The following is a 22627-nucleotide window of genomic DNA, read 5'->3' on the forward strand; positions in this document are numbered from 1 at the left end:
TATTGGTTTTGGGAACGGTATGTCAGTAATTTGTAGGCATTGATGGGAGGAGTAGAATAGAAGCAATATTACTGCAATTTCTGCACAGATCCAGGAAAAAACTATATACCATTGAAATAAACCAGGTATGTCAGTCAATGCTTGGTTCCTGTCTAGTTTAAAAGGATAGGATGGATGTACACATGCAGGGACAAGGAAAAGTAATTCCTTCATACCCTCATGCTCCACCTTGGAAGCAAAGAAGTTGCCTTTCAGGTGGTTTCGCCTCAGCAAAAAGAAAAAAAAAAATCAGAATGGAACAGAGCCTTTTCCAGAGCTGACAGGATTCACAAAGGGAATATTAAACTTTGCAAATTAGGGTGTATTTTTTTTTGTACCCTCAAAGGAGACAGAAAATAAAAACAACAACCAAAAGCTGCATTGCTAACTCAACATGCTGAGAAGGCCAACAAAGTAAAGACGACCAGGATACCTTTCCTCCATACTAATTTTGTGTTTGCAGTGAATGAGAACTTAACTTCCAGAATTTTAATTTCTATTGTCAAAATCCTGGAAGGCATTCTGTGACTACTGGAGGTTTCTTTCCGTGAGATCTTCTAGAACCATTATGAAAGATCACAGAATTCATGTCAATGGATTAAAAAATAGATTACGACTGGTACTTTACTATAGTTACTTTCCTTAGACAGGTTCTGATTTTGTCCTTCAAAATAACTTATCCCACATTCATGACTTCCAGCACCAAAAAGGATGGCCTGAAAAAGATGATTATGTAATGTGTCTAAAGACTATCATTTTCCAATTTTAAGAAGTCTTGAATTTTTTTTTCATGGTGACTTAACTACTAAGGTCTTCTTGGGTACAAAAGGACCTGTGTGATGCCCACAATATTTGAAAATGGTACTCAATAACCTCTGTGAAATTAATGAGATGAAATTTTATGTACTATCCATCCATCCATCCATCCATCCATCCATCCATCCGTCCATCCATCCTTCCACCCCTTCAATCTGTGTTCTCTGTAACTCAGAAGGCTGCCACTATTTGAGTGAAAATCTGCATTTGTTTAGCTCTGATGAACATTCTTTTGTTCTTTAGTATATTTGTTACTTTTACCCAAGCCAGAGAGGAAAGTCCTGTCTGCTTTATAAACAGAAGCAAAATGTTCAAATAATAATTGTCATTTACCAATTATTTAGCATTAATTGGAACTTAGCATGCTGGAAAATGTACTTCCTAGGGGAGAATAATAATTTCAGAGTACCATAGACAGTTTGCAATGTACACAGAACATTTGAAGCAGCAATTTATTAAATATTACAGTATTTTTCCCTGCAGAATGCATGAGCTATTCATGATTAGGACTAGGTCCAATATTTATGAAATACTCAGAAATGATTAATTATGTTTCATTTACAAATGGACTCTAATGGGAGACATTTTTTATTGCAAGGGCTATTTTAATGAATTGCCTGTCTCTGTGAATTCATGTTCAGTACTGGAATCATTTATTTTTTTTCTCCTTTCTACAGACTTACATTTGAGCTTTCAGTGCTTATCTTGTCTTTCCTGTTTCTTCTGTGTCACTCCTATGATCATTCCCTGTTTGCCTAAGCTCACACCTCCCTCCCTCATACCACACTTCCTCAGTCACATAGCCAAATGATTCCTTGTTGTCAGAAAAATAAAAGTATAATAATATAATGTGTAGAGGTATTTATGGCCCCCACCAACATAATATTCTTGTTCTCCTCCAAGTTAACCATATCAGCTCTCACTATGGGATGCTCTTTTGTGTCCTCCATGCTTCAACTCTTGCATGCTTTCTTTGCTCATTATGCCTTTACTTTTGTATAAAATCCTTAGTTGTTTACAACCAGCTCAAGCATCCTCTTCTCTCTATAACTTCCTGAGAGTTCACTTCCTTCTTCATAGGCAGAATTAGTAATGCTCTCACTTATCTTCTTCCTGGAGTGCCTGTAGGAATCGTGGTTGTCCTCATCTATTTCTACATCTAATTTGTGCATAATATAGCAAGATTATTTTAAGTCTCATTATAGTGTATTTTTCTATCTACCACATATACCACATAAACTAAACATACAGTAGGTATTAATGAAAGTTATATGGCTAAATTGAAAAATCCTCTGAAAATAAGATACAAAGCACACACCTGTGTCAACGGGTATTTAGAGAGAAAAGCAGACTGTGGCAGATTGACAGTGACAAAGTAGATGGGGGTGAAGAAGTTTTTATTATGTATCAGGCACAGGCCCAGACAGTGTAGTCACAGAGACACATCAATTTAAAGTCATATAGTAAACGAAAAACTTACTTTAAATATATACCCAACACACTTTGCTGTGGGATGGTCTGTATGTCAAATGCTCTGATTGGTCAATAAATAAAACTCTGATTGGACAGTGGCCAGGCAGGAAGTATAGGCAGGACAAGGAGAGAGGAGAGTTCTGGAAAGTGGAAGGCTGAGAGGGAGAGACCTGCCAGCCGCCGCCATGACAAGCAGCATGTGAAGATGCCGGTAAGCCACGAGCCACGTGGCAAGGTATAGCTTTATGGAAATGGATTAATTTAAGATATAAGAACAGTTAGCAAGAAGCCTTCCATGGCCATACAGTTTGTAAATAATATAAGCGTCTGTGTGTTTATTTTATAAGTGGGCTGTCGGACTGCCGGGACTTGGTAGGACCTGGAGAGAAGCTCTCCAGCTACAGCACTTTTACCCCATTGTGTTTTCTTCTCACTCTGTGGTTTTGCATTTTCTGTAACAGAAGTCCTTTTGACCTCTGTAAGTATAGTAAGTAAGTGTTCTGTGGTTGTATTAAGGTACGTGTGTTAGTAAATGGATGCACAAATAGAACTATGCTATTTCATGGAAGATAAATAAATAGACTCAAAATTTCAAACATTAGGAAATACTTAGTGTGCCATTTCCAAGCTGACATCTCTTCCAAATGAAGCAAGTGATTTCACCTCCACTACAGAACCTTTTATGATCAAGAAAATCCTAGCCTGGCCTCATTATATTAGCATTGTAAGCCAGCTAGTTAGAAGACTGAGGAAGGAGAATCAGAAATTCAAGACCTGCATGTGCATGATTTCAAGGCCAGCTTTGGCAACTTATTTGGCAACATGTTGTTTAAAAATAAAATAAAACAGTGAAAGAGAAGCAGTAAAGTGGCACAACATGTAAAGGTTCCTGAGTCAAATGTCCAGTAGGGAAGAAAGCAAGAGAAAGGAAAGGAAGGAAAGAAGCATGAAAATCAGCATGATAGATAACTGGAAGCTAAGATCTCGTCATTGCACAAGAAGATGCCAGTTGTTCTTATGACGTATTTAGTACTCAGTCATTACTCTTTCAACTGCTGGCATTATATTCACAGGCAGGTATGACTGAGTGCTGGTGTTGGTGACTAGAAAGGCTGTGTTATGTATTGCCTGTTTTTGTACAGGTGCTAACAGGTAAGTGAAGGTGAGAAGCTGTGTTCTAGTGACAAGGTCGCCACACTTAGAAGTTGAGGACCAGAGTTCAGCTACTAATCCTCCTACCTTGCATTGGAAAAAAAAAAGTATTATTGTCTTTGAAACTTAGATTTCTTATGTGTGTAGCAAAGCATATAATCTCAGACTGCAGGAGTTGTGTGTTGAGTAGATGAATAATGACTGTGGAAATGTTTTCTCTGTGAAAGTACAGTACTGTTAAAATTATGTGGGAATGAGAGGGTGAGTGAAAAAGGGTTTTCTCAGTTTGAGCTTCCATTCCTCTCTGCTCTCCTTATTATTGTCTGTCAACTTCCACACACTTCAACTTTCATTTACTTAAATAGATGAAAACAGGACAAATGAACATTTCCCCAGTGATGTACCTTGTGTAGAGTACAGCATACTTAAACCAACTTTTTCTACATCTTTTGAATTTACAACTCAACATAACTTGGTAGTAAAAAAAAAATAAGTTAGAAAGACACTAGTGTCTTCTCATGAGCTTTCATCTCCATAAGGAAATCAAAACGATTCCAGAACAGAGAAAATATGAAAACTAACATCATTATACAGACACTAGTAACTGTGAGATGAGAGAAAAAAGAAGAAAAAGTCTTGCCAGCTTGCATTGTCAATAATTGAATACACGACTTTCAGGATTCGGTACTAGCAACAACTATATATGTGCACATTTAAAATGAAACTAATCAGAAAATAATTGGCATTGCTTAGTTGTTGCCTCAAGCAAGGTGCAAAATGTGCCATGTGTTTGGGTAATGATTTCATCCCTACCTTTTCCTATCAATGTAAATTACTTTATGGCAAATTATCAGTATATATTTTTTGTTGCTTACTATTTTGTATAAAATGTTTTATTGAGGTTGAATATCTTTATTTACTTATTTTCAGATTGAGTACATTGAAACATCTAGAATAAGAAGATAAATAAGCTATATTTCTTTATCACAATAGCTTGAAAATCTAGGCTAGATATTTACTGGATAGACTTGGAATCCTCAGTGTAAATAGGCCCTTCCATGAGATCTGTTTATAATCTTTTTTTTTTTTCAGTTTGGGAGAGGAGACTACATACATGAGTTCAGGAATACTTAGAGATATTTAGAGTTAGAGAATAAAGGCAAGAAAATAGCATGGAGCCTTCTCCTGAGGGCTCTTTTAACCATCCCTTATCAGAGCATAGTCCATCTGAAAACATATAGCTTAATTTTCTGTTAACCAAGTGATATCAGTGAAACAGGAAGCCTTGCTCAACACTTCTCTTAGCTCTTTTGCAGTGGAATGATGAAACATATCTGAGAGAGTACCAATAAATTGGATGATAGAGATCTCAATAGCCTGGAACAACTTGCTAAATCTAAGTAAAGTGAATTTTAGAGAGACAGATGCAATGTCAGCACTTAAAAAAGAAAAGTGCAAAAGTACATGAAGTGGGACGTATGGCTCAACTGCAGAGCAGTTTTTCGTTTTGTTTTGTTTTCCAGTAGTGCTTGTTTAAAAAAAATAATAAAACAAAACAAAGAAAAACCTGAAAGTTCTATGAAATAACTTTTGTCTTCTTTCTTAGATCAACCACATTTTACATTTGCTAATAATAATACATGCAGAGCAATCAAGGCCTGAATATATCTACTTTGATACAGGTATAGGCACTGATGAACTGACAAAGAAACAGGAAAGAAAAATACAGTGAAAAATTATCACTGCCGACCTTGGAACACCGTAGTAATCTGAATACAAACGCCCCCATAGGTTAAGGGGAAGCACTATTTGAAAGGATTAGGACATGTGGCCTTGCTGGAGGAGTTGTGGCCTTGGAGGAAATGTGTAACTGGGGGTGGGCTTTGGGGTTTCAAATGCCTAGTCAGGCCCTGTGGTGATATTGTGTTCCCCAAGGTGATGTTGTGTTCCCCAATATATAATGCACCCTAATAAATTTATCTGGGTCAAAGAGCAGAACAGCCACTAGACAGACATAGAGGCCAGAAAATGGTGGCACTCACACCTTTAATCCTATCACTTGGGAGGCAAAGATCCATCCTGATCTCTGTGAGTTCAAGGCCACACTGGAAACAGCCAGGCATGGTAACAAGAGCCTTTAATCCCAGGAAGTGATGGCAGAAAACAGAAAAGTATATAAGGTGTGAGGACCAGGAACTAGAGCTGGTTAAGCTTTGAGGCTTTTGAGCAGCACAGTTCAGCTGAGAGGCATCCAGTCTGAGGAAACAGGATCAGCTGAGGAATTGGCAAGGTGAGGTGGCTGTGGCTTGTTCTGCTTCTCTGATTTTCCAGGATTCACCCCAATACCTGGCCTCAGGTTTGATTTTATTAATAAGAACTTTTAAGATTCGTGCTACAAGGCCCAGTCTCTCTCTTTCTGCTGCCTGCTGATCCAGATGTAGAACTCTCTGTTCCTTCTCCAGCACCATGTCTGTCTGTGTGCTACCATGCTTCCTGCATAATGATAATGGACTAAACCTCTGAACCTGTAAAGCAGTCCCAGTTAAACGTTTTCCTTTATAAGAGTTGCCGTGGTCATGCTGTCTCTTCACATCAATCAAAACCCTAACTAAGATAGACAATAAAGTAATTGGATTGTCTAGATAAGAGAACTATATTTGTCATTCTGGGAAAATAGGCATGAGAGGATCATAGACAGTGTAACAAAATAAGCTGAACCAATTTACAGTTGGAGGAATACTGGAGGATCATGTCTGCTGATGTGGACTTGACTACTGGTATCATGTTTACTAATGGCCTTTGTTGATACAAATCAGTAGGAAATGTAACCTCAAGTTCTTGATCTATCACAGAAGGCTGAAATAAAAACATGTCAAGTAGCATTCAGACACTCAGAGTACATGGCATGTGGGAGATGGTCAGCAGCGCAGATTGTTCCTTGTGTTGGCAACAGAACTCATATTCTCTGGGAGAGCGGCAAGCATTCTTAACCATGGAAAAATCTGTCCAGCCTCATGGAATGATTATGGCTGTGGTTGGAATATGAACGACCCTTTAAAAAGCTCACGTGTTGAAACTGTTGTTTCTTGCTGGTGGTGCTTCTAAGAAGGGATTTGATCATGAGGAAACCGACTTCATAAATGTATTCATCTACTGAATTCATATGGAGCGGGCTATTAGAATGTGGGGTCTAGTTGGAGGAGGTAAGTCACTGGAGGTATGCCACTGGGAGCTGTCCTTTGATTCCTGTGTTGTCACCTGTCTCCTGTATGTCACAAAGTAGGCAGCTTTGTTCTTCCCTGCCCTTTCTCAAAAGCAAACTGTCTCATGATGAGTCCAGGAGCAGACCAGTCAACTGTGTACTGAAACATTCAAAGCATGGGTTGAGATCTAGTGTGTCTTCTTTTAAGTTGTTTCTCACAAACATTTTTTGTGCAGCCACAGATTGTGACTGGCAGGGATATAACTATATATGAAAACATTAAGCATCTGCTGTGCCTCTTGGTGTGTGTGTTTATGTGTGTGTGCGTGTGTGTGTGTGTGTGTGTGTGTGTGTGTGTGTGTGTGTGTATGTGTTTGTGATTAACCAATAGAATTTAAGAGTAAAGATCGTTGTTTTAAACTAATTACTTGCATATCATATTGTCTCATAAAGTGGCAAAAATTTCTTATATATAGTGGGATGGTGTTTCTTACATACCTGTAAAGAGCAGACAGTGGCCTCTTGTTTCCAGGCTTTGGTCTGTATGGTTTGGGTTCCCCTGCCATGTTAATATCTGAAAATATAAAATAGCAGTTTTTAAAATAGCACTGATAAACAATTTGGAAACATTATAATTTGGAAGTTTAATTTTTTTCTATTTATTTACACAAATCCTTTTATAATTTTTATTTATTAAATAATTTATACTGTGTGTCTATGTGTGACATTTTTATATGTGGTTCTTGTACTTGTTAGTGTGCATGTAAGTGCATATACAGGAATACAGATGTACACATACATGGAAACCCTGGGTCCACATATTTTCTCTTGGTTTCACTTTTATTTTTTTTGAGACAGGGTCTCTTCCTGAACATGAAGTTCATCAGTTAAACAAAGTGTTCTGGCTAATTTGCTTCATAGACCCCTTTGTACCAGTGCTGGGAATTATAAGAATATTCCTACCTCATCAGTCCTTTCATGTGGGTTCTGAGGATTCAGACCCAGATTTTCATGTTTGTGTAGCAGATGCTTTACCATCTAAGCAACTTCTTTATTCCTTCTTACACAAATCTTATACATTCTCTGTAAAATGTATGGAAACATCTCCTTTACATGAGATACTGTGGGAATTGTCATATACAAAAAACAATTAGACCCTTGCTTGTCTGGATTTTATACCCTACTAGGGAAATGTAGATACTAAGAAAGAATCGAAACAAATAAAAATATATAACATATTGGAATATAATGTGATGTAGAAAAAGTGTTGAATGAGAGAAGAATCAAGATGTGTAATAAAAAAAGTAATGAGATCCCTTCTGATTTTTAAATTATTTGAGACATCTCAACAATTATAAATATTTGTATGGGATACAGCTTTGTTCCTATTAATTTCCACCATTATGTTATCACAATGCTTATCATATTTACTGAGGAAGAAATAAAGTGATAAAATTAATTTCACAGCATACATTTAATGATATGTATTTCTGGGGTTCACATCTTGACTTCATGAACTGAAAATGTCACCAAGAGTCTTAGACTGACAAGATGTCTGAAAACATAATACTGCATGCATACAATTGCTAGTCTTGTGCTTAAAAGAAATGTTAAGCTTTTAAGAAATTAGAAAGTTAGGCTTTAAAGAGAGTCTTCTGAGGTCAGCATGTCCTCAAATTTATGGTACCCCTTTATCATGTTTCAGTGTTTACTATAATTTGTCACCATAATAGACTTTTTAATGAATAGTATTATAATAATTAGGTACTGAAAAGGCTAATCACAAAGTTGAATTCATACTTTCCACTGTTAAAAAAAACTAATATTTAAATATAAAATATGTAAAATTTAAGTGATAAGGAAATGAGAATTCATTTATAAACTCAAAATATGGAATGATGATCTTAGTAAAGACATAAAAATAACACTAGGCTTAAAAGATAACATTTATGAATTATGTTATATTATATTAGGAATTATTCCTCATCAAAAGTCACATAAAGGCCACAGAAAGAAAAAAAAGGCCTTGACAAAGGATTTGTTTCTTGAGTACATAAATATATGATCTTCATCACAGGAAAATGAGTCAAAACACCAAAAAATAAATTTGACAAAAACAACTAGTAACAACTTTATAGAAGACAAATGTGATAAACAAATAAAAATTTCTCATTTTCATCAGTAATTGGAGATCTAAGTTAATATAAGTCATTGAGTTCACATTTTACAGACAGATATTATCAAGTATTGACCAGGTTTTGGAGCAAGTGGAACATATATACGGTGTAGGTATTGGTATAAATTAGTGAAGCTACCTTCGAAATAATTTTGCAGTTTTAAATGAAGTATAGTGTTTAAAATTGAGCCATCAGTTATGGAAGCAGATGCAAAGATCCATAGCCAAGCAATGGGCCAAGCTCCAGCTTTCCCAATGAAGAGAGGGAGGAGGGATTGTATGAGCCAGGGGAATCAAGGTCATGATGAGGAAACCCACCAAGACAGCTGACCTGAGCTCATGGAAGCTCACAGACTCTGGACCAACAGCTAGGGATCCTGCATGGGACTGACCTAGGGCCTCTGTATATTTGTGACAGTTATGTAGCTTGGTCTGTTTGTGGAGCTCCTAGCAGTGGGATCAGGACATGTCCCTGGTGCTTGAGCTGGCTTTTAGAAACCTGTTCCCTGTGCTAGGATGTCTTGCCCATCTTCGATGCAGGGGGATGAGCTTGGTCCTGCCTTATCTTGATATGCTATGCTTTGTTGACTCCCATGGAAGGCCTGCCCCTTTCTGAAGGGAGACAGAGGAGGAGTAGATGGGGTGGGGGCAGTCAATGCGAGGTGGGAAGAGGGAACCGGAGGAGGGGAGGGAGGGGAAACTGTAGTTGGTATCTAAAATAAATGAAATTTAATCATGTGAGGACTGTGCTACTAAAGAAATTACTTCTTAATAAAGAAAAATGAAATAAATAAATAAAAATAAATTAAAAAGGAAATTATTGCATATGTGTAACGTACGACTTGGGAAAGAGTGTTCAGTGTGATATACTTACAGGTAATAGGATAAATACTTTGTGCACTTTTAGAAAAGACAATCTAATATAGAAAAATAAAGAGGAGTGGAGAGAGAATTAGAGCTACAGGCAACAACATAGCTCTGTTGATGAGACCTAGCATCACAGCCCTGAACAAAATTAATGTCACTGACAAACACTGACAATAGAAGTCTCTTATTTAAATTAAGGTGCAAGTTGAAGGACTAGTTAGGAAGAAATTGTTTGTAGTTAGATTAACAGAAAGAAAGTAGAGGTAAACAATGAATTCACCAGAGAATTACCTTTAAAAGTATAAGTTTGGGAGGACATGAAGAACTTTGAGGTCAAATTATAGAGCATGATAGAGACAACATGGATTAACATCCCAGTATTATTCTTTTCCACAAATATTTTATGTATTTTATGGTGGGTAGTGAATAAGTAATAATTAAAAAGTTGAGCATAGCAATGACAATATCTGAGTTATTGCGCGCCAGGTTTAGAACCATCAGAGTTTAGTGAACAGTGGACTAAAGAGAGGTTGGGAGCTAGTGTACAGATGGCGGGGAGGCGACAATACATTTGGAGTGGGTTACTGAGTATGAGGAAATCATTAGAAATCACAGTTAAAACTTCAAATTTGATTTGAATTGGCTATAATAGATGGTTCTCAGATGAGAATAAAACAAATAGACCGTGAGTCCTGTGTGATTTAAGATAAGGCACTGCGAGTGTTAAGGCTGTTTATAATTGTCCCTATATGTTGGAAAAAATATAAATGAAAAACTGTAATGATGGCAGAAGCTGCTTTTTTGTGAAAATATAATGATATTCATTGTATTTTCCATTTTAGATACTGTGACTTATAAAATGAAAACATAAAATTATCATTATAAGTGAATAAAACTATGAGATATGCCTGTCAACAAATAATATTGTCAGTATCCTTAAATTTTTTCATAATGTATTGTCAGTAGTTGTAAAATACACTTAAGAGTTAACATATTAAAACCAGAGGAAGCCTTTCATGACAAGCTGCTAAATCTGTATTTCCAGACATTATTAGCTTCCCATCAAAGGTATTAAAATGGATATGAGGTCCTAAATAGTTGGCTCAGTAGCTAAGAGCATTTGTTGGTTTTGCAGAGGTCTTAGGTTTATTTCCTCATATCCACATGGCCTCTCATAACCATCTGTAACTCCAGTCCCTGGGGATTTTATTCCCTCTTCTGACTTATGTGAGCAACAAGCACACACATGATGTGCATACAATGTGCTTACAAAGCATCCATACACACAAAAGAATAAAATAATAAATTTAAAAATTATAAAAGTGCATATAAGTCCTTAGTTTCTTCTTAGCACACAATAGTCCTTAAATACAGAATTTTCCTCCAAATGTACAAAACTTATATTTAAATACACATATATGTATTTCTGCAGTGCTCTATTGACCCTCACCCAAAGTTTGGGTTTACTGGACAGAGACCACCATCTCTGTTAATCATTATGAAGATAAAGCCTTAGCAGAGCATAAATAAACTATTCTTTCCTTGAAATGACTTGTAAAATTAGAAGATTTAATGATGTTATGAGACAATCAAGCTTTGTTGGAAGCTAAAGATCAAATTCTGATACATTAAGAGCTATTGTTCTGAAAGGACCATACAGAAGAGTAAATGGCATCTTGGCATATTTTGCAGAGACCCTCTGTTTGCTCTGGCAATGTGCAAGTTCCACACAGGCAGGGTACGTGGAAGACTGATAAAACTTCAATTTGTGCCCACTCTCCTAAGCTAGGGACTTTGGAGTTAAACATCTAAACATAGAAAAATATAAAAGGCCATTTCTTAGGCTCCCGAGTTACAGATTCTTCTTACTAATACTTAGAATTTTTCAGTATGTCTGACATCTTAACAATGAGGCATTGTCATCTACAGAGCTCATGTTTTAGAGCCACACATTTGAGTCACACATGCACTTTAAAAAAGCTGCAAAAATAAAAACACACATAATGTTTCCTGTAAGTTTATGATTTTATATTAAAGAACACTTATTATAATTCTCTTTTAGAAAGGATATATGGTTAAAAATAACCAGGAAATTGTTTGGGCATATCCCACAATTCCCATTTCAGCTTCTGGTCATTGAGTATAAGTTGTAAATGATAATTTACATGTAAATGATATTGGGTGGCAGAGCCTGATTTTCTAACTACTAAAATTACATTCTCCTGAAAAGTACTGGTAAAGTCAGTTAACCTTTGTGTGTGTGTTGATGAGGCCAGTTTGGGTGCTCTGCACACACTCTTGCTGATATCCTCTCCCTCCATCCCTCTCCAGAGAGAGGAAGCAGAAAGGAAATCAATTTCTTCTTTTTAGGAAATGAGAGACAGCTCATCCTCACCTGAAAATAGGGTTTTTACCAACTTTTGTCGTAAGATGAAACTTTACAAGCATTTACTAAGTACCTGACAGAGTAGATGTACCCTATTTAAATGTAATTTTGATTTAATTATTGCTTTTATTAGTTCAAATTGACATGAGAAAACTGATGAAATGAAGCTGTACTTCAAAATTTTATTTATTAAGCCTCAGACTCAAACTACTTAAAAATCTCCTGATGGGCTAGTTCCAACTATACCTCCCATAGTAAGCTAAACGGCACCACATATTAACTATTCTCAAAATTCCATTTTTATTTCAACTAAATAAGCAAAACCATGATACCATGGCAAAAATAGAGGTAAAAGTATAAAGCTAATAAGAGTCAATGAGTTGAAATTAGTTTGTCTTGAGGCAAACAAGGCAGGTTTTATTCTGAAGTGTCTTTCTCAGAAGCAAAAAGCAGAACAGGATGATACATTCATTTTAAAATCTTCAGCAGAAAAAGAAAACAAACAAACAAAAAGCTCCTACCACTTCTCCATTACTTCAAAGGACTGAAAATGAGAAGAATCTCTAATACCATACCCAATAAATGCATGATTTGTCCCTTCGGGTATGGATAAATTAACGTTATCACACAGCTCACATTGCAGTGACTACTGTTTGTGCACCTTGACTCTGAACTTCTGAAAAGCTGTCATCTTCTCACCCATCTTTGTTCTTCAGTACCTGCAGTGTTTTGCCCAATCAGTGCTCAGTGATTTTATTGCTAATATAAAATATACAGGCCGGAAGACATGTCTCGTGTGGAACATACGGTTTTAAGCAAGCTATTTCAACACATTTGCTAAAGTGATAGTTGTTAGTTTTTCGGCTGCGTTGTGTGCTTACCCTGCAAGGAAATGCCACGAAACACGACAGAATCCGCTAACAAGAGTTTTATTAAAGGTAAAAGGACAGAGAGTGAACAGGCCTGCAGGAAACACGTGTGTGGAGAAGAAGGAGGAAGAAGAAGAAGAAGAAGGAACCGGGAACATGGCGCCGGATTTTAAAGGCTGGGCGTGGACAGATCAGCGTCACTACTACACGCAAGCGCGTAGATCACATGGCCATGTTGCGCGCCTACGTAGCCAAAGGAACGTCATGGATCTTGGTCACGCGAGATGCCCTGACCCGGAAATGGCTATCCTGACCTGGAACTGGCTAGGTGGAAGTGTCTGTTGGGCATATGCGAACACGCCCGACCGTGGGGGCGTGTTGTAAACCTTTCAATAGTGACTTGAATTATATTTGATGAGGCAATGATTTAGGTTGCCAAATTTATTAGTCAATTTAAAATAGGTTAGAGAAGTGCTAAATTGTTTATTTCACACAACTTTAACTCAAATGTTCTAATGCACACATAAAGATCTAGAGTAGTTTTGAACAGTATGCTTGTTCACATTTACTATTACACAGCTCTTTCACATTCCTGGTTTGTAAGATTATACTTACTTAATTGCCAGGGACTCAGTTTGAAACCTCCTGATTTTAAAGATTAATGTAATCTTTTAAATCATATATCATTTGACTAATGTAATAAACTAACAATTCCCACTGTCCCACACCACTTTCTACATATATAACCTTGGTGTAGGAGACATATCTAGTATAATAGGATATTAAATCGACAATGCTGCCTTCTAAATTAACAACAATGTTTTCCTGAGAAGTTACTTAAAAAGGAAATCTTTATTCTGCGAGTTATTTCCCTCTTCTTTCCTAGGGTTAAATAGATATCTAAATAATTCAGCTATGGCATATAGACTGCCAAGAGTAGTCATTCAGGGTATTTTATTGTTCACATTTAGAAGATTTAAGGACTCATTACCATTCAGTTAAATGAAAACTCGGGAGATAAAGAAAACTCTCTGTTATGTTTGACAAAGGAATGAATATAACCATATAGTATCCAAGTATAAGCCTGTATGACTAAAAAGCCCTTCTTTTCAGGCATTATTAGTTCAGATCCCAAGAACACTGTGAAGTCAATAGAGTAGGAATGATCATTCTCCTTTTATACATATAGATGTTTTAGATACTGAGATATCAATGCCATTAGCTCTGCTTACTATAAGCATTTTTATTATTGAGCACATTCAAAGCATCTAACTCTCAGAAAAGGACACACCACATCCCTGCAATGAGAGATGACTATCTTAGGGTTAGCCTTGAAAGGGACTGCACTAGACCTACAGAATTACCCTTTTCTCCCTGTATCTCATTGCTCTTCCAGATTTTGGAGGTCACACTTTCTAAACCATTGAAGCCCAGTTTCCTGTGGAAAGGAGCCTGCAGAGTAATGTGTCCTGGGTTGAAGGAGACTGGTGCTGTGGGGTGGGTGGACATGTGGTTAAGGAGGGCTTCAGGGAGACACGGGCAGCACCTCCATGAGAAGCACTTTGGACTCCCCACAGTGCAGCCTGAGATTTACTAGGCAGGTGAGTTTATGACCCCAAGGTTCCCTTGAGATGCACAGAAGTGGTTGTTACTCAGAGGGAAAAAAATGCACTGTTCTTGCAAATGCTAAGTACAGTTATCCTGTGTTTCATAATGCCAAGCATTTTGAAACAAAAGCTGAGAGTAAAAACAATTTTATATTGCAAAAAGTAAATAGCTTCCTAATCTTGTTTTTCCATTCCCAGAATCAAAGCTAGTTTTAACACTTGAAATATGTCCTTAATAGTATGTTAAAATATTCACTGTTATGAGAGTGAAACTGTAGTCTAATTTTACTGGGCAGCCACTGAATTGTGACCACTTTAATGAGCCTGTGGACCTAGTTTCATAAATTAGTTCTGACACAGCACTATGGCGCATTGGCCTCTGGTTATTAGAATGCTAATGCAAAGATCACTGGCTGGCCAGACGCCCATTTGTTACCAGAGAATGCTCTGTGCTGTAGGGTCTGTCTGCAAGGACAAATAAGAGTGGAAACTGGAACTTCTTCCTAATCAAACCTGCTAAGTCTTAGCCTTGTGTTTCACTTATTGAGATTCAAACTGATTTCTTCTGCAAGATAAAGTGAAAAAAAAAAGTAAAAAAGTACATGCATCCAGCCCTTTGGTAGTTGCTATACTTTTCTAGATCTTATATTAAGAATTTGTCTTTAATTTTTTTATAATTGCATACATGAGTGCTGTATTTACATCAATTACATGGTGGGGTTGTTGGAGAGAGGAGAGGATGATAATGTTTCCCCCCAAGAACCACAGACTATCTGACAGAAACCCCAGTGCCAAGGCATGGGGAACCTCCCTTCATGTTATTCTTCTTTATGGGGAAATGTGATTCTCAAACCAATAATTGCCATTGCCTATGGTTGCTTTACAGAATTTCAAAGTAAGGTTCTACTGCAGAAGACACCAAGAGCTGTGGGCACCAGATTTGAAGGAACTGAGCTGAAAATGTTCTGGAAGCCTGTTCCCTAAAAACCAGGGCTGCTTTGCAAGCTTCCATGAGAGAAAAGCAATGAGCAGTCCTACCCAGCTGTATAGCCTATGAATCACAATGACAGGCTTTGCAAGACACCAAGGCGGGGCAACAATGGCTCTTTAATCTCAGGGCACCAAATGATGACTTCTTGGACTTAAGGCCCACTCAGTAGGAGGAACTTTTACTGTAAACTTAATTGAGACCCTATGGCTGGTGAGGTCCCAAGCCTGGAGAAGAACCCATTACTGTCAATTACTTTCCTAAACCAATATAATTTCTAATGGGGTTATAAATATTACCTTTATATCTGTAGATAAATGTAGCTTTCACCCCTTTACAAGAAGTTTCCTCTTGTAGCAGATGGAGGCAATTGCAGAGATCCACAATTGGTCAAAACTCAGAGAATACGTGACCATGGGGTGTCCAACCCCAATTGAGACATTTAACATGTAAATTCTATATGAAGAATTAAAAATATAATCAATCATTCTTTTTCATTGGTCAAATAACTGTTGGATATAGAAAACTGTGAGCTGGGGGAAGCATGAAGTCAATTTATGCCCTCATGAGGGTGGCACAGAGTGGCAATGAACCATTTGCTACCTTACACAAATGATGACTCATATTGAAGATGTCTACTTCACATTCCCTGAGCGCCATGCTTCATTCTCTAGATAAAAATGTGCCACAGGGTCCCTTCTTGGCCCATGTATTGATTTCCTTCAAGATGCCAATTCTAAACTTAAGTTTTTCACAGAACCATATCTCTTAACTGTGAGAAAGTCTGGTCTACTAGATAAGTAGAGGATACAAGTTTCTCCCATTTCTTTACCTTGATCTGCATTTCTATCAAAGCTCCATGTGTCAAATGTCTTCTATTTGTCTAAAAACATTGATGACATGAAACTTGAAACTGTGGGACTTTGGCATGTGTTTAATCAATTGGTCTTCCAATCTAAAGCTATAAAGCAAACACCAAATGGTCATAATTACAAAAGTAGAACATGTTTAATTACTAAGAAATGCAATTTGGTTAGCTATTTTCCTATTGTTTGTATTTTAATTTCACAGGTAATTTTTCAGAAGAATTATTTTAAATTCCACGAACATCTTTATTTCTACAGAGTCTGAAACTAAGAATGACTTTTTAAATTGAGATTAATTTTCCAAAACCAAGTTAACCAACCACGAAATTTAGATAAATATTTTCTAGTGGTACTCTGAATATGCTCAGGACTTTGACCTCACAGCATCTGTGGTAATCTGCTGGAGGTCTGCACAAGTGTGGTAAAAAAAAGTATTGTTTCACCGTGAAAGAAGGAGGGCTCATGGGGATTCACCACTGCTGACAGACTATTGAGGCTTATGGGCTGCTGGAAGAATGGGGGTGATTTTCTCAGTGGTATAGCTACTGATAGATTTCTCATGTTTCAATAAAAAAGCCATCATCTATGCTCATGAAAAAAAGCATAATTAAACTCAGTAGTGCACAAACACATAAATGCACACTTACACAGATATACTCACCCACACACTCATACACAAACATACATACACACCTGTATTACACACTACACACACATGCTCACATACACACATTCATTCACACACATACACACACACACACACACACACACACACAAGTCCAAGCAATTATATTAACAAATAAGTAAACCATCAAAGTAGGAGGGGGTTGTTGAGAAGAAAAAGGGGTTTCCCTGGGAAAGGGAGTGTATTGAGAAAAGATATTGAGGATAACGGTAAATAAAATGTATTATACACATGAATTAAACTGTCAAAGAATAATATATATATATATATATATACATATATATTCTTAGTTATTTATGGATCAATAATGGAAACTGTTATGATAATTAAGAGTATAACTATATAGTTAAAAACCGATTTGTTTATGAGCTCGGTGTAGTGACACACAGTGAGAACCTGCCTTAAAGCAACAATCCTAATTTTGTCTTATAGTCATCAGGTCCATTTAGTACCACTGATTTCAGTACATTCACTACAATTATTTGTTTTCAGTCATAAATATAACCACTTAAATTAAATTTAATAAAAATATCAATTTACTTGACAACATTCACATTTTCACACTAATAAAACAGAAACCTCAATGTGAATGTTTGTTTTCTTCTCACCATTTTTTTCATATGTGTACACATGTATTTTTCCCATTAGGTTCTTATTTTGGCTCTAACTATTTACAGCACTGCAATTGTTGTGTTGGGCATTTTATTACTTACAAATGAAATACTAAGATCAGCGTTAGGAGCTAAATATATTTTCTGCAGAGTAGTACACGACCCTGCCAGGGCACTTAACAAACATGCACCATTTTCATTATGTAAAAGCCTGTCAGAAATGCGGCATCCAGGTTCCATGCCAGTCAAAATCAATCATAATCTGGGTTTTGACAGGATACTAGGTGACTGAAATACACATTTCAGAACATGAAGCTCTGGAATATGACACATATCCTTTGCCTTCAGTTACTTTTTGCTGTGGGATGTTCTGTATGGCAAATGTGTTGCTAATTAGTCAATAAATAAAACACTGATTGGCCATTGGCTAGGCAGGAAGTGTAGGCGGGACAAGGAGGAGAATAAAGCTGGGAAGTGGGAGGCTGAGTCAGAGAGACACTGCCAGCCACCATGATGACAAACAGCATGTGAAGATGCCGGTAAGCCACGAGCCATGTGGCAAGGTATAGATTAATGGAAATGGATTAATTTAAGCTGTAAGAACAGTTAGCAAGAAGCCTGCCATGGCCATATAGTTTGTAACCAATATAAGTCTCTGTGTTTACTTGGTCGGGTTTGAGCGGCTGTGGGACTGGCAGGTGAGAGAGAGTTATCCTGACTGTGGGCCAGGCAGGAAAACTCCAGCTACAAATGGTGCCCAACGTGTTGGCAAGAGTTTCCACCTAAAAACTGAGGAAAAAAAGATTCTAAAACAGAGCTAAAAACAGCTTCCTAATTGTATCTCTCAAATGAGCAGCAGCTGCTGGTTTGGGCTACTGGTGGGTTCCTAGAGTCTCGACCTGCAGTATGGTGGGAATGAGGCCTCTGCAAGTAGCACATTAAGTTACATGGTGGATTTAGAGTTTGCTAGTACAAAACAAAAAAAAGAGGTTTCTGGGCTACACACTGCTTGGATAAAAGCATAGACCCACGATAGCTCCCAGAGCTGGTGGTAAAGTACCACGCCATGTTGGGAAGCTGAGGTGGGCGGAGCCAGCAGCCACAGCTGCTGCAGTTTAAAGCAATAGATTCACAATAAGACAGATTCAGATGTAATAGTATACAATATGTGTAAAATATATGTAGGCTTGAAAGAGACAAAAAAGGTGATATATACAGTTATAGAAACAAATACATAGTTTTAAAAAATAAAGTCTTTAAAGAGACAGTAAAATTAATATAAAAAAATAAGCCACGTAAAGATGAATATTACACAGAGAATCTGAATTGTGTTGTCTTTGGGATACTTAACTGCAGAGAGATATTTGATTGTAAAGGAAGCTGAGTTAAACCAATATGTATATTTTAAAGATACCTTGACTTCAAAATTTGGATGTAAGGATGTGTTGCTTTGGAAAGGAGGCTCTGCTTTTGTTCCCACAGAAAGCCAGAGGCTATGGATTTGTTCCAGATTAAGATATATCAGGTTTGACCAGCCAAGACCCCCTGAAAGGTGACACCAAGGCCCAGATGATCCAACATCCAGAATGGTTTGAAGGCAACTGGCTCAGATGATACACCCTCATGGACTATTCCATAATCCTAAAATTTTCTTTGTGTCCCCATAAGATACAGCGCCCCCCTCCAGCAGGAAGTAGTAAGGGAAGCTATGCCCAAATTCCCAAATTATATGAAATTTTACTTTGTTAAGGTTAAAACCTTCCTTTTAAAAAAAAAAGGGGGGGGAAGTGCTGTGGGATGTTCTGTATGGCAAATGTGTTGCTAATTAGTCAATAAATAAAACACTGATTGGCCATTGGCTAGGCAGGAAGTGTAGGCGGGACAAGGAGGAGAATAAAGCTGGGAAGTGGAAGGCTGAGTCAGAGAGACACTGCCAGCCACCATGATGACAAACAGCATGTGAAGATGCCGGTAAGCCATGAGCCATGTGGCAAGGTATAGATTAATGGAAATGGATTAATTTAAGCTGTAAGAACAATTAGCAAGAAGCCTGCCACAGCCATATAGTTTGTGACCAATATAAGTCTCTGTGTTTACTTGGTCAGGTTTGAGCGGCTGTGGGACTGGCAGGTGAGAGAGAGTTATCCTGACTGTGGGCCAGGCAGGAAAACTCCAGCTACAAATGGTGCCCAACGTGTTGGCAAGAGTTTCCACCTAAAAACTGAGGAAAAAAGATTCTAAAACAGAGCTAAAAACAGCCCTCCTACTTTCATGTGTGCTCTTTGTATGCAGCCATGGAATTTAATACAATTTCTTTCCCTAGAATATTCACACACAAGGGCAACTTATCCACGGCTAAATTACTGGAAAGAGTGACACTCCTTCCCCAACATTTGGTTGTCAGTGTTATCCTCTTAGGGAGAGGTGGGTTCTGATGACCCCTCTCCCATCTGTAATGTGATGCTGAGGATCCTCGTCTTGTAAAGTGAGTTCATGAGTGTACTGGCAACCCTATGTTCAGAAGATGTCCTTTTTATTCTGCATGTCTCAACGGTCTCACCCAAGTTTTATTTAAAGTCTAAAATTTTAAAACAGTTTGCAATGATAATATTCAGAATTCTGAGAAGAAAAAATAAAGCTTTTATGGACATTCTTGAAACTAAGGGTTAGGATATAATAATGTCAGCTTAATCCCATTTTTGAAGGTTGTAACAGTTGCTACTATGTATTTGTCATTTAATAATGATGGTATTTCAAACGGGCACAAAAATGTGCAAGGACTTTCTTTGTACTGTGGCCCTTGCTATTGGTTTTGCTTTAAAGGAGTTGAGAAATAATATACTGGTTGCATAAGATATTACTAAAAAGAAGTATTTATCAATACTGTGAACTCTTACTTAAACATTATATTCTGTAGAAGAAGCATCATTTTAATTTAAAACATACATTGTCTATAATCTATTGGCAAGTTACCAGTTATTTTGCAATTTTCCATTTTATAATAGATTATTTTAAACCTGTTAATGAGATTGTGTAAACCAGAAAATCATTGAATTAAACCTTAAATAATCAATTAATTCATAGTTTGAGACAGGGTTCCATGTATTCCAGATTCTCCTTTAATTTCAGATCTTCTTGCCTCTTTGTCCCAAAGGTTGGGATTACAAGCTTGTGCTGACAACTCTTGTTCAGAATGTCAGGAGATGGCTAGCTAGACTTTAAGGAGTCCTTTAGACTGAGCATATTAACCTGAAAGATAGAGCCAAGAGGGAAAGGAATAGAATATTCCCTCAAGGCAGGAGAGCAATGGACCCGATATGTCTCAAAATAAAGAGCCAAGCTAACATAAAGATAAGGACATGGAAGATTCAGTCAAACATTCCCTAAGGTGCTGCTGAATCAAATATGGAGATCTCACTCAATATGCTCCTGTCTGCGTCCATACCACATGTTTATCTACTTCTTTTATCTTACCATCATTCCCATATTTTTGTAGCTGCAATAAGCTGATACAAGATCATAGAACATGCACTTCACTATGTTTTAGGCATTAGTCTCTCCACTGGCTTAGTCTCACCCTTGATCATCCATGAAGCAATCCGTTTTTTCTTTCACTGCTCTGTTGCTGTTATTTCCTCACTGCATATTAGTGCCAGCTGTTAGTTCTGCCCACTCCTTACTCAACCTCCTGATTTAATCCTTGTAATTCAAAGCATTTACCTCCTCTTAAAGCATGGTCAGATGTTATATTTACTGTCTTTTGTTTATTGTTATGGCATCTGCTTCCTGCCCAAGGGAGGACAGAGATCTTTGATTTATTCATATCTATATGAATCTATCTATCTATCTATCTATATCTATATCTATATCTATATCTATATCTATATCTATATCTATATCTATATATATATATAAGTATTTAGATTATATTACCAGTACCTACCTATAATAATATTTGGTTTGTATTTGGGGCACAGTAATTGTTGAGCTTGTGAATAAGTTAATCAGAGAATATAAGTGTATTATATGAGCTTCTGTAGCAACACAGCTGAGTAATGAACAAGGTTAGAAGTAGGAAGGCCTTTGAGATTTTTGCCTCTAAATCAAATATTTTCTTGGGAAGAAAAAATGTTTTTTAATTAAAATTATTAAAATTGCATAGTTTTGAAAATAAATTATCAAATCAATAACTTTGCAAGTCACTAATTCTATAAACTATGACTAAAGATTATTAAAATATTTTCCTTTTAATTTTAAGGCAATATTAACAGAACACTGACAGATTATTTTAATATTCACAATGGTGCAATTGAGTGCTTTCTGTATTTTAATTTTGATTACTTGTGTGATTTTTGTTTGTTTGTTTGTTTTTGAGACAGAGTATTTTCTGGTTGGTCTGGAATCCTGTATAGACCACGTTGGATTCAAACTCAGAGAGATCTACCTGCCTCTGCCTCCTGGGTGCCAAGATTAAAAGCATGTGCTACCTTAGTTTACTTTGGTATGAAGTATTAAAAAATATTTTTCTTATTTTCTTATTTGTAATTTTCATAAACCCTATCAAATATTTTTGGTATTGTATTTTATCATTAGTTGTTTTGATACTGCTGACATTTGCAAATGATTGTGAGTTGTAAAGATATTTTTAATTAAAAAAGCAAGTCCTCTAATAGATGGTGTGTCAAATTTGAAAAGAGAAAGTTTCATTTTTAATTTTATATTGAAATGTACAAATATTTCAGTCCAAATATTTGCAATGGTGTTATGTTTAAGTGGTTTTCACAGAGTATACTTGTTTGGTAATGAGATAAAACTTATCAAAATTGTTTGACCATTCTTTTCTCTTGGAAATTGTAGGTGCTGCCTAATCATTGGCATTGATAATTTCAC

At 36.8% G+C, this 22627-nt stretch overlaps 1 protein-coding gene across 10 annotated transcripts in view; it reads right to left on the reverse strand.

Moving 5' to 3' along the window:
- The window catches only part of Ralyl (RALY RNA binding protein like), a 690262-nt gene that overhangs the window by 144605 nt on the left and 523030 nt on the right, over nt 1-22627 (reverse strand). For all 10 annotated transcript variants that reach the window (XM_052715025.1, XM_052715020.1, XM_052715026.1 and 7 more), the window contains one exon: nt 7181-7256. In XM_052715025.1, the coding sequence (XP_052570985.1) occupies nt 7181-7256 (76 nt within the window). The remainder of the gene's footprint in view (nt 1-7180; nt 7257-22627) is intronic.

This window comes from Peromyscus californicus, unplaced genomic scaffold (assembly GCF_007827085.1).
Source record: "Peromyscus californicus insignis strain IS unplaced genomic scaffold, ASM782708v3 Scaffold_5__1_contigs__length_169319896, whole genome shotgun sequence".
Taxonomy (NCBI): domain Eukaryota; kingdom Metazoa; phylum Chordata; class Mammalia; order Rodentia; family Cricetidae; genus Peromyscus; species Peromyscus californicus.